At 34.0% G+C, this 17699-nt stretch overlaps 1 protein-coding gene across 1 annotated transcript; it reads right to left on the reverse strand.

Moving 5' to 3' along the window:
- Nucleotides 1-1493: 1493 nt before the first annotated feature.
- On the reverse strand, nt 1494-14100 carry flt3 (fms related receptor tyrosine kinase 3). The gene is made up of 24 exons (XM_073830944.1): nt 13969-14100; nt 13662-13750; nt 12735-12877; nt 12530-12636; nt 12301-12418; nt 12046-12191; nt 10240-10370; nt 9985-10138; nt 9667-9844; nt 9487-9584; nt 9289-9400; nt 9027-9211; nt 8133-8224; nt 7920-8052; nt 7733-7837; nt 6986-7096; nt 6215-6371; nt 5895-6007; nt 5575-5693; nt 3598-3720; nt 3402-3513; nt 3212-3311; nt 2788-2893; nt 1494-2706 (listed from the first exon to the last, which is right to left on the reverse strand). Exons 1-24 carry the CDS (start codon nt 14039-14041, stop codon nt 2527-2529), a joined length of 2985 nt encoding a protein of 994 aa, XP_073687045.1. The 5' UTR covers nt 14042-14100; the 3' UTR covers nt 1494-2526.
- Nucleotides 14101-17699: the final 3599 nt, after the last annotated feature.

The raw sequence follows: 17699 nt of genomic DNA on the forward strand, positions 1-17699 counted from the left end.
TTGTGTTTGTTCATATCATTTCCAGTCAGGTAGGTGAAATATTAGGATAATATCTTAATTAATACTGCTTATACTTATCTTTACCACCTATTAACTTTACTTTGCCAAAATATTGCGCCATTTTCCTGCTTGCTAAGTAAAACATCCTTACCTTTCTGCAGAATGTGTCAGCTGTGTTGCTGTCTATGCAGGGTCAGAAAGCTCTCGGATTTCATCAAAAATATCTTAAATTGTGTTCCGAAGATGAACGAAGGTCTTACGGGTTTGGAACGACATGAGAGTGAGTAACTAATTATTTCCATTTTTGGGTGAACTATCCCTTTAAGTAAAACAGTTTCACTTAAACACAAACTAAACATCATAAAAAATATCTATGGAGCTATGGATGAAACATTATGAATATTAAATAAAGATAAAAGACTAAACAATAGTTATCGTTCTTATTGTTTGCTGTACAGATAATGGTTTTGGTTAATATTTTACAGTTATTTAAGTTTAGATTTCACTTTGAAATGTAATGTTCTGTAAATATGTATGCCATATCATGACAAGGTAAATATTGAGAGCATGTTATAATAGGTCTGATAACAGCTGAAATGAGTTGTACAATGACCCATGAGTAAGAGTTTTCTAAAGGTTTTCTAGTCTTCTGACCCCCTCTTATGTGAAATGTTATTACACCCCTGGTGTTACTAGACAATGGACCGTGGCGCCACCTTCTGTCTATGATATTTACACCTGTAGTCAAAACACAGCCTTTTCTATATAGCCTATAACACTATATAAAGTTACACAGAATCATAATACACAAAATGCACAATTTATATTGTTTTATTTGCTTTTATGCATATTAAACCTTACATACAAATATTTTTCAGCTACTTTCATAAATATTTTAGAAAACAGTTTGACATAAAAATAACTCCTTTTCAATTATCATGTACACTTATTTACTGTCTCAGTAGACTGAAAAAGTTAGGAATGCTTAACCTAAAGAGTAAGGGTGTTTGGATTTGTGTCTTTCTAACAGCCAACAACTCAAAAATCAGATCTGATTTTGAGTTGTTGGCTGTTAGAAAGACACTGAAATATAAGTTATAGACTACATTGTTTATAGATAATGTGCACACATGTGCCAATTAAGTTTCTGTTAAGCATAAGCATAAACTAAGCATACTGCAGACTATTCCTATTACATGATAAATAATACTTCAAGAATAATGATTAAACCATAAATGTCTATATGTCTCTAAGATAATTTAATAAATATAAGGAAAAATTAAAAATATATTTGTTTGTTGTAAAATTAAAGCAATTTCATCTGCAACACAGCATCTTTTGTAAGCCTTCATTATGGAGTACAGAAGCAGGTTATTCAGCTTTTACAGTGGTAAGGTACAATTTTTAGAATTCTAATTAAAATTGGAAAGGTTTGCTATTTTTATATGTATATATATGCTACCAGTTAAAAGTTTTTGAACAGAACAGAAGTCTTTTAAAGAAGTCTCTTCTGCTCACCAAGCCTGCATTTATTTGATCCAAAGTACAGCAAATAAAGTTACATTTTGAGTTTTTACTATCTAAAACATTTGAATATATTTAAAAATTTAATTTATTCCTGTGATTTAAAAGCTGAATTTTTAACATCATTACTCCAGTCACATGATCCTTCAGAAATCGTTTTAATATTCTGATTTGCTGCTCAAAAACATTTATGTTGAAAACAAGTGGCATTTCTTAGGTTTCTTTGATGAATAGAAAGTTCAGAAGAACAGCATTTATCTGAAAAAATCATATCTGAAAATATTTTGTAACATTATAAATGTCTTTATCATTACTTTTGATCAATTTAAAGCATCCTTGCTAAATAAAAGTATTCATTTCTATAATATTTCTTCCCAAAAAAGGTATAGTGTATGTTACAAAAGCTTTTTATTTCAGATAAATGCTGATCTTTGGATCTTTCTATTCATCAAAGAATCCTGAAAAATGTACTCAACTGTTTTAAATATTAATAATAATAATAATAATAATAAAAATTTGAACAACAAATCAGCATATTAGAATGATTTCTGAAGGATCGTGTGACACTGAAGACTGAGTAAAAATTTAGCTTCGATCACAGGAATAAATGACATTTTACAATTACTTTAAATAGTAAAAATATTTCAAAATTGTACTGATTTTGCTGTACTTTGGATCAAATAAATGCAGGCTTGGTGAACAGAAGAGAAAATCGTACTGTTCTAAAACGTTTGACTGGTAGTGTATATATTTTAAAGTTCCTAAAGAAGTTTCCTGCACAAAACAAAATTCAAATACTGTATGTTAGCAAATTTGTTAATAGGCCTTAATAACTAAAAATTAAACACATTACTGGTGGTAAAATAGGCACATTAATTATTCATTCCAATTCCTTTCACATTTTCTTAGAAATGAAAAATGCTATGTGACCAGTAAGTGGCTATTAATGGAAGCACAATTTATGCATTATGTTTTCCCAGTGCAAGTCTTAAACTCCTTTGTTCAAACAAAAGGTTCTGTTCTTACTGATCCAGGATTGTCCACAGCTTTGCTGTCATCTGAATTCTCAGTGTCAGACTGGAAGACATCCTGTTTTTTCTCCATCAATATTGCATCAGGGGTCACGGGTGCATTCTGGTATGTTATGTCATTGTGGCAGTATCCTCCAATGTTGTAATACAGCTGTAGACAGATATCACAGTAAGTTTGCATCCACCAACAACCTTTAGCTTATTTTTAAAACATTTTTCACATAAAAGTCACCGTCTCTTCCAAAGCAGCCAGCTCTTTTTCCATGACAGCCACAAGCTTGGAGAAACAAGGCCGGTCGTTGGGATCAATCATCCAGCAGCGACACATTACCTTGTAACTAAATAAACGCAAACACGTTTAAAATGTTATCCTCAAGTATTTTCTTAAATACTATATCCACCTTATTTTTCTCACAACAGTGGTCTCATCCGCTTCCAGCTGTTTTTAGCTGTACAAAACCTCTTGTTTTGCTGCGTGATATTGCATACTGGTTTGTCTTACCATTTTTTTATGTCTTATCTTAATTTTGAAAATTGGCTTGTAGTGCAAACAGTTTAACCGTTTCCTGCACTTTGTCCCTACGGCGGCGTATAAACCGGAAGTCTAACACATTACATTAACACTTTGAAAAATAAGGAGGATATGAGGTACTTACACAGTTTCTTCTGCATAATAGGGTTGCTCCATGTGATATCCACTTTCAATCATTCTGTAAAATGTGTCGTTCACAGTTATACCAGGATAAGGGGTGACTCCTAATAGTGAGAACAAAATGTTCACATTTAATCATAAATTTAATCAGATTTATAGGAATTTTCTTGGTTCAATACAAGAGAGATAGACACCTAGAGAAAAGATTTCCCATAACAGAATGCCATAAGCCCAGACGTCACTCTGCATTGTGTAAACCCCTTTGAAAATACTTTCAGGAGCCATCCACTTCACAGGCAAACGCACCTGCAATAATAACATGTAATCAGTTATAATTACAAGTCAGCTAAATAACGACCAGTCACATTAAGGTTATTACAGAATACCTACATTTCCTCTAACAACGTAGTTGGAATCATGTTCAATGTCTCTAGCAAGGCCAAAGTCACCGATCTTCACCTGTCTTCCATGTGTCACCAAAACATTTCTGGCAGCCAAGTCCCTATGGATACACTGTAGGCAGAAGTTTTTTTTTACACTGGCTATATAACAATATGAGAAAACAAATCAAGAAATGAAGCACTCTAATATTACTACTGGGCGATACATCGGTTCAGATTACACACATTGTATGAATTTTAAAAAAATGGTGGTACAAGTGCCTAAGCAACGTAGACAGCGTCTAAAATTGAGAGGGGATCCCTGTTAACTACATACATTTCTGCCTAATGACTGTTCAACTTTTAAAACTATTAATAACACACAAATAGTCGGGCAAATAAACCAACTGTAAACCGCCTTTAATAGAAAACAGAGACGTTGAAGATGAACGCAAAGAGGAAAAAATACTGTAGCAGGCAGAGCAAACTCACTTCACTGTGGGAAAAATATTGGAAGAAAATCCTAAATATTGAATTGGGGGTTTCATATGAATATATCCCAGATCTGATTTTAGATGGCATTTTCTTTTCATCTTACCTCGGTATATTAATGCATATTAATGTAGTATTTAAACTACAAACTACATGTGTTTACAGCACTGTATCGTTGCGGTTTCCACCTGTTGTCAAAGAGTGAATTCGAGTCTCATTCGGCCTGTGTGCCGTTTTATGTAGCAAAATTTCACAAAGCTAAAGTCAGAGCATTCTGTTTTTTGCTTTCAATTTTGAAATTATATAATACCATTTATGTCAAAACTGCTGATGCTACATTGCATGTTTGCTTGGATTGTAATTAAAATGGTGGTTCTGCAACTGTTTCATGCATTCTGACTCATATCAGGCACAGTCAGAGGAAAACACGTGATAAACCGTGAAACGGTCACATTCCTTAAAGGAAACCCTGGGTATTATGACATGTATGGCTTAATATAACGTAAATTATGTCTTTTACTTAAATATGTAGTAGAAACCCTATGTAAAATTCACTTTATTTAAAAAATCCACATTTTTTTAAATTTTTATTTACATATTTTGGACTATGGGGGCGCCATTATGACATGAAATGGTTGCACTCTGGGAGCTACTGGTGCTACCTGTTTACCACAACACAATTCAGAATACACAACTCTGAAAATAAATTACTAATACTATGACCACAGCTACTGAAAGAGCTGTCTAAACGCCCCCGGAATATTGAGTGAAATCCACACTTAGAAACTCCTTCAGTGGCTGCGGTGTCATGACAAGCTTCTGAATGTTTACATCCTGCCACGATGGCATCTAACGTTTCTTGTCTCTGCTGTTTGTAAGCTTTTTCAGTAGCTGTGGTCTACTAAAAGCCTCAAAGACATCAGGGCTAAAGTGGAGAGAACAAAGACGCAGGTCTTTCTAGTCTAGTCTTTAGTCTTATTAGTCTACAGGCATCTTCCCATTCATTGCTCCTCTTCTTCACTAGGAAAGCAATGAAGACTTACATCGCTTTTCTTGTTGCCTTCCGACTCAAAATTACAACCAAAAAGCTGCACAATGTGGCATTGTGTCAGTATTTTCTGAGTTGTGTTGTAGCAAAAATAGCAACAGTTAGTGGCAGTAGCTCACTGACTGCAGCCATTTCCTGTCATTGAATGATGATAATGGCGCATATTTTAGTAAGAGTCATCATTAACGTTATATAACAAGTCATAATACCCAGGGTTCACATACAGATTTTTGGTCAAACTGCCCAGCACTACTAATAATCCATATATGTCTAAAATGATTCACTGTAGAAAGTGTACAGAAGCTACTCTGTGTGGTCATGCTCATGTAGTATTCAGAGATAGTATTAGGGAGAAAAAAAGTGTAAAAATAAGTTAATAAAGTTCTTAGTTGTATCTCTGTTAAATGAAAGGAAGTAAAAGTATCATGATCAGAAAGTTAAGCTCACATTTTTAGAGGACAGGAACTCCATGCCCTTTGCAACTTGAAAAGAGAAACTCAGAAGATCATCATAGGTGAGACTCTGAAGTTCCTCTTCTTGGCGTTTGTCTTCACATTCAAGAATTTCTTTACAGAGTTCACATAAACAAACAATTCGTTTTATTATTTATTTTACAAATTATTATTCATTGTTAGAAATAACATACAATTATGGACATTCTGCAATTACATATTTGCTTGATATTTTATGATTGGATGCATGTATGATTTAATATGTGAAACCAAGTGAATGTGAATAATAAATAGACACAGATATTCTCCACCTACCCTCAACAGTAGACACTGAGCTGAAGCTGGGACTGAGAAGCGCCTCGTTCTCTTGTCCTTTGATTGCAGGAATCATGTGTACATATTGGTTATTATCAGGCTCAATATACCCACTGTGGAAGTGCAACAAGGAGAGAAGCACACAGTCATTTACAGTAACTGTATGACCATTTATTCATTTATGTACATCTCTAGATTTACGGTTCCCCTTCAGCACAATATATTCATTTCCTTCTCTTCCGCTCTGGTTTTTTTTTTTTTTTTGCTTCGTTGAAAAGGCCACCACTGTAATTCACTGCTTGGTGGACATTTATGCAAACCTTGAGTTTCTCTTCTGCTGAAAGTTGTGGTAGAGGCCCCTGAATCTGTCCCTGTTGAAAGCATCCGTCAGATATTTGTGAAAACGCTCCCTGTTGCCCTTCAGGTAGTTCAAGAGATCTCCGTTACAGCAGTACTGGAATATCAGGTAAGTAGGACCTGCAAAAAAAAAAAAAACAGGAATAAATTACATTTTAAAATATATTGCAATTGAAAAAAGTTATTTTAAATAGTAAAAATATTTCAAAATTGGACTGTATTTTGGATCAAAGAAATGCAGGCTTGGTGAGTAGATGAGACTTAAAATAAAAAAAACTATAAAAATCTTACTGTTCAGAAACTTTTGACTTATAGTGTATTTTTAAAATAAATTGCATTCAACAGAGCAATTTGTTGTGGAAAAACTACATTACCCATGATGCAATAATATTTAAATATATGCTTTGTTTGCAATACACTTTTACTATAGATAAATTAATATGGATACAGTTAATACATTGTTTCTATAGATATAATAAACAACTTTAATTGAACAGTTTTATATTATATTGTTTTTAATTGGATTACTTCATTTATAATGCTTCATGGGATTGTAGTTCTTTCCCTCGCTAAAGTCGTTAGGTACACAGCCTTTCTTAATGATTTTCAAAGACTTTTTATGTGAATAATGATTGAAAAAAATACTACCGAACCAACACTGCTGAAAATCCTGCTCTATATATAGGTGTCTCCCTCAGAGGATATGATTTAGAAATGACTTCTTCAAATCTTACCTGAGCCTGTACACGCTCCGAGCAAGTTGACAATGTTTTCATGGTGTCCAATATGAGTCAGCATTTTCAGTTCAGACATCAGAGCTTCCTTTTCGACTGCCTGGTGCTTATCTGTTTAATCCATAAATGAACCATAACAAAGCACATGTTTACCATCATTCCCATCATTTCCAACAATGACTGTATGATTTTAAAATCCATCTTTTCACACTGAGGACAACTGAGGGGCTCATATGCATCTATTACAGAAGGTTCAAATGCTCACTAATGCTTTAGAAGGAAACACGACGCATTAAGAACTGGGGGTGAAAACTTTTGAACAGAATGAAAATGGGTACATTTTTCTTATTTTGCCTAAATATCATATTTTTTACATTTAGTACTGCCCTTCAGAAGCTACAGAAGATACTTACATGCTTTCCAGAAGACAAAATAAGTTAAATTTACTCTAATCTTCAAATTCAAAAAGTTTTCACCCCCCTCTTAATGCATTGTGTTTCCGTCTGAAGCTTTAGTGAGTGTTTGAACCTTCTGTGATAGTTGCATATGAGTCTCTCAGTTGTCCTCAGTGTGAAAAGATGGATCTCAAAATCAGTCATTGTTGAAAACAGTTCAAATACACAAAAATGCTGAAAAACCAAAGAATTTGTGGCAGTTTACCTGTTCTTATTTTGCTAAAATAATTAACATTTTGCAGATTCTACAGGGTGTATGTAAACTTTTGACTTCAACTGTATTATTACTTACCTTTTAACATTTTCACTGCTACCTGAATAGACACTCCTGGTTTGCTGATCCCATATGCTGTAGCCTGCACAACCATCCCAAAAGCTCCAGATCCCAGCTCATTCCCTTTGGAAAGTACACAAACAAATTCGTAAGACTAAATAAGTTATATATAGCAAGTCTAAAGAAAGTTCCTGGTGATCTTTACCAAGCTCAAGATTTTCTCGTGGAAATTCCCATTTCAGGTCATACTTAAACTCCCTGAAATCAATGTATACGTAGTCATTGTCGTTTGGTCCGATCATCTGAATCATCTGGATCTGACACTGGTATCCAGGCTTCTGTAACAAAGGAATCAAAGAGAGTATGTGTTTAAAGAGGTAAGATCTATGATTCTAAATGCTTCTAGATACAGGTTTACCTTAACTCTGATGAAAATTATTAAGGCAAAGATGATCACGAGGAGAATCACGATGACCAGGAAACAAATCACATAATCAATACTGAGGAAATCTGAAAGGGAAAAAGCAGGCAAAAAACTAATTTAGATCAATTCCAGCAGTCGAGTTCAGTGTTAAACATATTTGAAAAGAAAATTAGGGTTGATTTCTAAACTAACACTGGCAGATATGTGTGATATCTGATTCATAAAAACACATGTTCAAAGCTGTAAAGACTGCTATAAATAAAAGCTGGGTCTTTTTTTGTAACATGCTATATTTAATTCTGTTTCTCACTGTGTGGTTTTAAAATATTTCCCACATATTTACATATAGAAATATGTAAATATGAGGGGAATAGTTCACATATTAGTCCTTGACTACAAGTTCAAAAGTTTGGGGTTGGTAAGATTGTTGAAGATTTTTGTTTCTGAAAGTGTCTAAAATGGTTCTAAAAGTTATGCTCACAAGGCTGGATATATTTGATAAAAAAAATACAGTAATATTGTGAAATGTTATTACAAATTTATATAAATGTTTTCTGGCAAAGTCTATTTTTTTATCATCATTACTACAGTTTTCAGTGTCACGTGATCCTTCAGAAATCATTCTGATTAGCTTTTCTACTGCTCATCAAACATTTCTTATTATTGTCATCAATGTTGAAAACAGTATCAACTATATCTGAGGATTTTTATTTTTTTAGGATGAATAGAAAGTTCTTTGGTAACAGTGTAAAACACTTTACTGTCACTTTTGATTAATTTAATTTGTCCTTGATAATCTTTATAAGGTAGTGTAAAGAGTTAAGAAATCTTTATTAAAATTTTGTAAGATAGCTAAGATTATGTGTTCAATTTAGAGTTTAGACTCACTTGTTCGATGCTCTTTTGGTTCACTACACTCAGTCCCTGCTTTGTTAGTGATGCAGCATTTGATAAGATGGTCCTCGCTGTTCAATCGTCTGGTGAAGTGAATTTTTTTCTGACAGAACTGATCTGAATCCATCACGTTGGGCTTGGCAACAGGTATCTCTTTCCAGCCTTTATGATCATTGCAACTGCAAAAATATACAAATGCATAGTTTAATAAATCAGCATGCATTTTATGCAGTTTTTTTTTATCGCTGCCACTTACTTAGTATTTGTTGGGCAGATCATCCAGGATGCAGTCACATTTAAGGTGCTTTGAGTCCCGCAAGAAACGATGTTTGAATGTTCATGTAATTGTATTGTTATATTAGGATTGTCTGGAAAAAGCATTGCATATAAAGTTATTTCACTTATACTTATAACATCTCTTTATTGTTCAGTCAAAATGTTTATGAGCACTCACCTGAAAGGCAGAGAGACATATTCCTTATGACACTATATTGCGGAGTCTTTAGCTTCATTTGATATTGGCCTGGTTCAGGGTCACACAGCGTGAATACACTAAGGAGAGAATCAACAAAATAAGCAAACACAACAACACACTCTATCATTCACATTGAAATGGATAGTATAAGGTAAATACCTGTTGAAATTTTGGTAATGAGTCTCTCCGCACTGTATTTCGGTTCGATTTGGTGTAATCCAGTGACACTGGGCTTTGGGGTAGGAGAACACCACAGCCTGGAAGCAGAAGCGTGCCTTATCGCGTGCTAGTATGCTGTTGTTCTCATTCAACAGCAATATGTCGATTTTGTCATTTTCTGTAAAGGAAGGATCACCAATAGAGGGGCAAAAATGTCACTATGTCATATATTAGAACTGACATCCGAAGCAGTGTTTTCTATTTGAAAACCATAGATTAAAGAACATTTTTATTAGAAAGGGCAATTGTTTTACTTACCAAAGACCTTGAGATAAGTTTTTCTAGTTTGGTTGTTTTTAGGGGGGTTTTCTTTAGACATGCACATATACTCCCCGCTATGTGTCACGTTCACTGATTCGATAAAGAAGTATTCTGACCAGTCTGTAAAATATACTGATGTGATTCCCTTGACCTGAATTAAGGGCAGGGAAAAAAATTAATAAAAACAGCAAATGGTTAACACATTGAAACTTTGATTTAATATTTAGTTTATGGTTAGCATCCACATCTTACTGCAGTGTTATTGAAGTGCCATCTCAGTTCAGGGATGTCCATAGAATCCATGGTGCATCGGAGTAGCAGAGACTGACCAGATTTCAGGAAAATTGTCTGGGCCTTTGGCTCATCCATGTTCATATTCAGATCTGAAGGATAACCAACACAATTCGCAGAAGGTTTACATGTTAAAACCAAAACCATAACCCACATCCTATATCATCTAAATAATATTTGCTGTCAAACATGGCAGAAATGTTCCTAGGAAGTTAAACTTGTTTGTTATCACTGTGGTAGATATTATAATATTGCAATATACTCAGTATCTAAAGTTTATAAGTTTGAGGTAGGAGTCATTTGTTAATACACTACCAGTCAAAAGTTTTTGAACAGTAAGATTTTTTTGTTTTTTAAAGAAGCCTCTTATGCTCACCAAGCCTGCATTTATTTGATCCGAAGTACAGCAAAAGCAGTGAAATATTTTGACTATTTTAAATATCTGTTTTCTATTTGAATATATTTTAAAATGTAATTCATTCCTATGATTTTCTGCATCATTGCTCCAGTCTTTAGTGCCACATGATTCTTCAGAAATCATTCTAATATGCTAATTTGCTGTTCAAGAAACATTTATTATTATTATTATTATTATTATTATTATTATCAATAACAGTACTTAACGTTTTTTTCAGGATTCTTTGATGATTAGAAAGAGCCAAAGATCAGCATTTATCTGAAATAAAAAGCTTTTGTAACATTTTCCACTATTGATAGATGTGATGATAAAGACATTTATAATGTTTCAAAAGATTTCTATTTCAGATACACGCTGTTCTTCTGAACTTTCTATATGTCAAAGAAACCCGAAAAAATTCTACTCAGCTGTTTTCAACATAATAATAACAATAATAAATGTTTTGTTGAGCAGAAAATCAGAATATTGGAATGATTTCTGAAAAATCATGTAACACTGAAAACTGAAGTAATAATGCTAAAAAAATCAGCTTTGAAATCACAGGAACAAATTACATTTTTATATATATTCAAATAGAAAACAGTTTTTTTAAATAGGAAAAATATTTCAAAATTGTACAGTTTTTGCTGTACTTTGGATCAAATAAATGCAGACTTTGTGAGCAGAAGAGACTTCTTAAAAAAACATTAAAAAATCTTACTGTTCAAAAACTGAACAAGGACTGCATAGCTGTGCACTTGGGTTATTATCATATATATATATATATATATATAAACAGCATTATTCATCTGCTCCTTATATAAGAAAGTTAATATGTGAAAAGCGTTTAACTTCAGGTTTCATAGTAAGTATTTACTTTAAAAATTTAAACAATCTTTTCTTGTCTCATGACCCACAGACCACAAAGACAGAGTTTTCACACATGTACACTACCATTGAAAAGTTTGGGGTCAGTAAGATTTTTTTAAAAACATTAATACTTTGATTCAGCTTGGATGCTTTAAACTGTTACAGTAAAGACATTTATAATGTTACAAATTATATTTCAAATAAACATCACCTTTTCATTTCTCAAGGAATCCTGATGAATGTATTGTGGTTTCCAAAAATATTAAAGCAGCACATGTGTTGTCAACATTGATAATAATAATAAGAAATGTTTCTTGAGCAGCAAATCAGAATTTCAAATTTCTGAAAGATTTTCAGTAACGGCTGCTGATTTTTGATCAGATAAATGGAGCTCTAACAAACCTCAGAGACGTTCAAACACTTGCACTGACACAAAAATTGTACCGACCTCAAACTTCAAAATGGTAGTGATAAAACAATCATGTAAACACATTACATACCGAAATTATGAATCCCAGTACATTCTTCTCCCAGCGAATTACTGGCACAGCACTTTATATTTGAACTATCAGGATGATCGCTATGACTCATTACAATGCTCCCTGTCTTATACCACTCATTTTTCATGTTCTCCTCTGGAGTATTGCTAAAAGGAAAGCAAACAAGACGTACAGTTACAGCGGCATGTGATAAATTCTCCTAACAAGGAACCATCCGTTCAGAAGCAGTGGAAGCAGGCCATAACATCACATTACCTGTTGCCATACCACCTGATGGTTGGTTTTGGGTTCCCCTCAGAAGTACACACTAAGTGAGCTATATTTGTAGAACTTGCTTTTGTGATAGCTTTGAGCACTGGAACTGACGGCCTCCCTGCGGAAACAACAAAGAAACATCCTAAATGAAATAAAACTGAACAACTCAAATGTTGTTTAGTATCAATATAAATATATGTCCTCCATTTTATGTTTGTGTTCGACTTACTTTGTGGTGATAGAACAACTGAAACACTATAATTGCCACAGATTACAGTGTATGGTCCACTTCCAAATCTCTCAGTGTGCTGTAATGCATGCGTAGATGAATGTATCCTGTAGGAATGCATGTAAATGATTATAATCAATTATTTATTTAGAAATATCATTTGAAATGATCATTTTAAATATATATGTATCTGACAGATACAAACCGTTGGTGACAAAGACATTTAAGCCCATCTGAGCTGTTTTGTTGGCACGCGCTGTAAATTTCCACAGTTTGTCCTTCAGTGAAATCCAGTTTAATTGGGTCAGAACTCATCAAATGAGTCTCTCCCAATGTGCATCTTACAATCTAAAAAAACGAACAAGTGCACTGACGTTATTCATCAAAATAGCAAATATAGCTTGACAGTAACACTAAAACACAATCTCTGCGGTTATTACAGCAATTTCTGTAAAATCATCAGTTCTGCTTTTATTTTTAGTGGTGTTAAAAACTGGTTAAGCCTTGGATGCAAAGTAAGAAAAGACCTAATGTCCCCTCTTACAGAATATTGTTAAATAATTAGAAGAAACGCAAGCTATTGCAAAGTCAATTCAACTAAAAAGGTGTTTAAATACGTTTAGCATATAGCGACAATATTAACATAGTCTATAACTATCAACTTTAAGAATGAATTCCTATTTACTGTTATTAAATATATTTTCTGATGAAACAGTAAACAATATTTTCTTTCAACTAGAGAACCATTTTACAGTGATCACATTAGCAGCAGCATCAACTCTTTAAGGACAAATTTCCTTTTTAAATCACGATGTATTTTATAAAATTAACAACCCTGTTACTATCAATTTCTACAGTAAAGAATTTAATGTTTATTATGTTTAAACCTTACAAAAAGTGGCTACAATGACCTTTCATAAATTAAAAATGCATCCATGTGCCTACATTCAAATTAGGCTAACCTTAAAATTCACTGAGGCAAATCTTATGGTGAATAGTTCATCTTCAGGAATCTCTAACCTCAGCCCTGTGGCATAAGTGGGTGAAGCTAAAATATCTGCTTGAAATGAGCTTGAGAACTACGGCAGAAAGCTGTACTGAGCCAGTGAGGGGTTCAAAAGAAGGACTTTACCGATCCATCAGTGTCACATTGAGGATGAGTCTCAGTTGAACCGTCCGTCACCGCGCTGCCGCTAGCACTCCAGTGTAGCACGAGTAACACTTCGATACAAGATTAGAATTCAGACATGAGAGAAAAACAACTGAACGAAACTAAAAACAACTATGGTTTAATAAATTAAATTGTATAACTTACAAACCAGCACAAATATGCACATAAAATCCATTCAAATGCGCTCCAGACAGCTTAAATGAACTAGATATTGCTGTTTGTCACCAGTTCAGTGGTCCAAAAGTAACAAGTGTTTTGTCCGACTTACCCACCAAAAGCCGTTTTCCTGGACGCATCGTGCGAAGGCATAACAGCTTCTTCTCCGACCCTTGTCTGATCATGAAATAGGATGGACAGCGAACAAAGGCGCAAAGACTTTCACTTCAGCGCATGACACAAACATCACTTCTTAATATGGCACAAAGACAGTCGCTTCAGCATATGACACAAATGCTCAGGTTGCCTCAGGTTGGGTATTAGTCGGAGAGGAATTAAAAGAAGACGACTTTGTGTTTTGGCAAGTAGACTTAGTTAAGTTTCTGGGACGAAAAAAGACAATTCTGGCATAACATTCAGCCAATATCAGAGAGTTTTTCAAAAATAATGATAATCATAATTAAAAAAAATACATTTACACACAAACATATATGTATTTTTTTATATATATATACAACAGTTCTTTCTGGTCCTCTAATCTGATTGGCTGAGAGGAGTGCTATATTATAGCAATAAAGGAATTCCAACGTTTCACCATTTGTATCACTTCTCACAGCGAGAAATTGTCGGTGTTGTCAGTTTTTAGGTGAGAATGCACTTGTTCATACTTTAAATATGGTTTGTTAAAGGAGTAGTTCACTTTCAGAACAAAAATTTACAGATAATGTACTCACCCCTTGTCATCCAAGATATTCATGTCTTTCTTTCTTCAGTCGTAGGGAAATTATGTTTTTTGAGGAAAACATTTCAGGATTTCTTTCCATATAATGGACTTCTATGGTGCCCCCGAATACGAACTTCCAAAATGCAGCTTCAAAGGGCTCTAAACTATAACAGCCTATAAAAATTGTAAACTATACAATTTTTATATACTTTTTAACCTCAAATGCTTGTCTTGTCTAGCTCTGTGTGTACTCTGTGTAGAGATTAAAAAGTATATAAATTGTAAATGTTTTTAGAAAATAACCAATCGTTTGCTAGATAAGACCCTTCTTCCTCGGCTGGGATCGTTTAGAGCCCTTTGAAGCTGCATTGGAAGTTCAAACTCAGAGACACCATAGAAGTCCACTAGAAAAATCCTGAAATGTTTTCCTCAAAAAACATAATTTCTTTACGACTGAAGAAAGAAAGACATGAACATCTTGGATGACAAGGGGGTGAGTAAATTATCTGTAATTTTTTGTTCTGAAAGTGAACTACTCCTTTAAAAAAGATAACATCTGGTCTATTTGAAAAGTTGCTTCAATGTTTTTGGAGATGTGAGTTCCAGGGCGTCAGTGGCCATTCAGTGCTCATAAACCCACCGAAAGCAGCCTTCAAGACACTTTAAGCAGTGCTGGGGAAAGTTACTTTTGCATTACAATATTGCGTTACTCCCTAAAAAGTAACTAATTACGTTACTTAGTTACTTTTTATGGAAAGTAATGCATTACATACTTTTGTTTTTTCTTTAGCGTTACTTTTTAAATCTGGGCAGGGCATGCTTCTTTGTGTTTAATATAAAAAGTTATATTTTTAGCAAATGTAAAAGCCCTTTCACAACAAAAAAAAAAAGGGGAAATGAATAAGCCTTAGGCTGAAGGAAAAGTAAATTCACATTGGTACAATACAACTGTAAGAGAAGGAAGTTCAACACTCATCAGCAATAAAAGAAATGAAGCACACATTTTAATCAATCTAAAGTAATTTTTGCTTATTAGAATGGTTGAATTGAATCATTATAGGTCAGCAGCAAAAACACTGGTTAATAAAATGGGATATAAAGCATATTTGTGTTATTTAACATTTAATCATTGCAGGTTTGCGTCATATTCTGAGTTTGCATTTCTCTGTCTTTATTCATTTTGAGAAATACTGATTTTTTTTCAAGTGAGATGAATTCATGCATGTTGACATTTAGTCTATATATATACTAATATATATATATATATATATATATATATATATATATATATATATATATAGGGTTGGGCATCTAAGGTATAATGCCGATCCGATACGCATCTCGATACAAAGTATCCGATCCGATATATTAACGATACATTTGTGACATATTGCGATGCAATACGATACGATTCACACCCATATCACGATACGATGCGATAATTCAGCACTAACTAATTAGATCAAGTTTATGTGATGATGTGAAAGAGGATGCGGTGCCAGTGAATGAGTTTGATTATTTATTAACCAAGTAAAACCAAGACTTTTTGATTATGTATATATATATATATATATATATATATATATATATATATATATATATATATATATATTAGGGTTGGGCATCTAAGGTATAATGCCGATCCGATACGCATCTCGATACAAAGTATCCGATCCGATATATTAACGATACATTTGTGACATATTGCGATGCAATACGATACGATTCACACCCATATCACGATACGATGCGATAATTCAGCACTAACTAATTAGATCAAGTTTATGTGATGATGTGAAAGAGGATGCGGTGCCAGTGAATGAGTTTGATTATTTATTAACCAAGTAAAACCAAGACTTTTTGATTATGTATATATATATATATATATATATATATATATATATATTAGACAGATTTAAAGCTCCTGAATTCTTTAATTCAGACATTCTAAACAACTTTTTCTAAAGTAAGTGAACCTGCCAAACAGAACAACAGGGAGATGCCAAAATACCACTCACTAAACCTGTCCATTTGAACTGGACTGACCGAATATCTACTGTTTGTATCCATCATAAAATGAACATACAAATGAAAAATACAGCAAATACATACTATATCTGTTGATATGAGTCAACACATATGAGTATGCACCGAGTGAATCGGGGAATCTTCCCATCCCTAATACATACATATATATATATTAGGGATGGGAAGATTCCCCGATTCACTCGGTGCATCGGTTTAAAACGTTAACGATGCGATGCATCGGTTTAAAAAGTGCGCATCGGATACAAATTGGCATTTGTATCGCGATGCATCGTTTCCAACATATCTGCATCGGTAAATCCCGATTTATTTCTTTATAATTATTAGTAGACATACATACTTTTATTATTTAGAAAGTGGAAAAATATTGTTAGATTGTTTTCTCCCTCTGAACTGTTTCGCAAGCACGTCTCCCCTTCACTGCTGCGTGAATGATGTAGCCTATCACAACACTACAGAGACCGCGGCGTGTCCAGAAAGTCACATAGAGCAGGGATTCTCAACCGGTGGCCCGCGAGATGGCTTAAAATTAACTTAAATTTTATCCTAAAATGGTCAAAGCACGGCCTCTTTCGTGTTCTGTGATTGATTGCTTTGGACTCGGCGCAGCAAGCCTCATCGCATACAGACTGAACGGCGGCTCAAAACTTTCAACCGCGGCACGCAAACATCATCAGAGACCTGCAAGGGACTGATTTTTTTGTCCCGCTCCTGCAGAAATGTATGTTATTTTGTCCCACTCCCACCAGCAAAAGCCCACATAAAAGTAACCTATACCCCCGCGGAAAAACGGGTCTCTACTTCATCTCTTGACTGCATGAAACAAACCCTCGCACTAATGTAAAAGTAAAGACGATCAGAGTAATAGTAACAATGACACTCTTGCATATCGGAGTCTAGGCACGCATAAGTCCGCTGTTGATTCATGAACTAGTCATGCTTTCGGGGCTCTGATCCATAGTATTTTTGTGTGAAATTTCAAAATATTTGCATAGTTGTCAAAATGAATGTCTTGTGAGTGTTTTATAATGGATGCTCACCCATAGAGGTGGATCTTGTAAGGGTCAGTGGTG

This window comes from Garra rufa, chromosome 24, assembly GCF_049309525.1.
Source record: "Garra rufa chromosome 24, GarRuf1.0, whole genome shotgun sequence".
In the NCBI taxonomy this organism is placed as follows: Eukaryota; Metazoa; Chordata; class Actinopteri; order Cypriniformes; family Cyprinidae; genus Garra; species Garra rufa.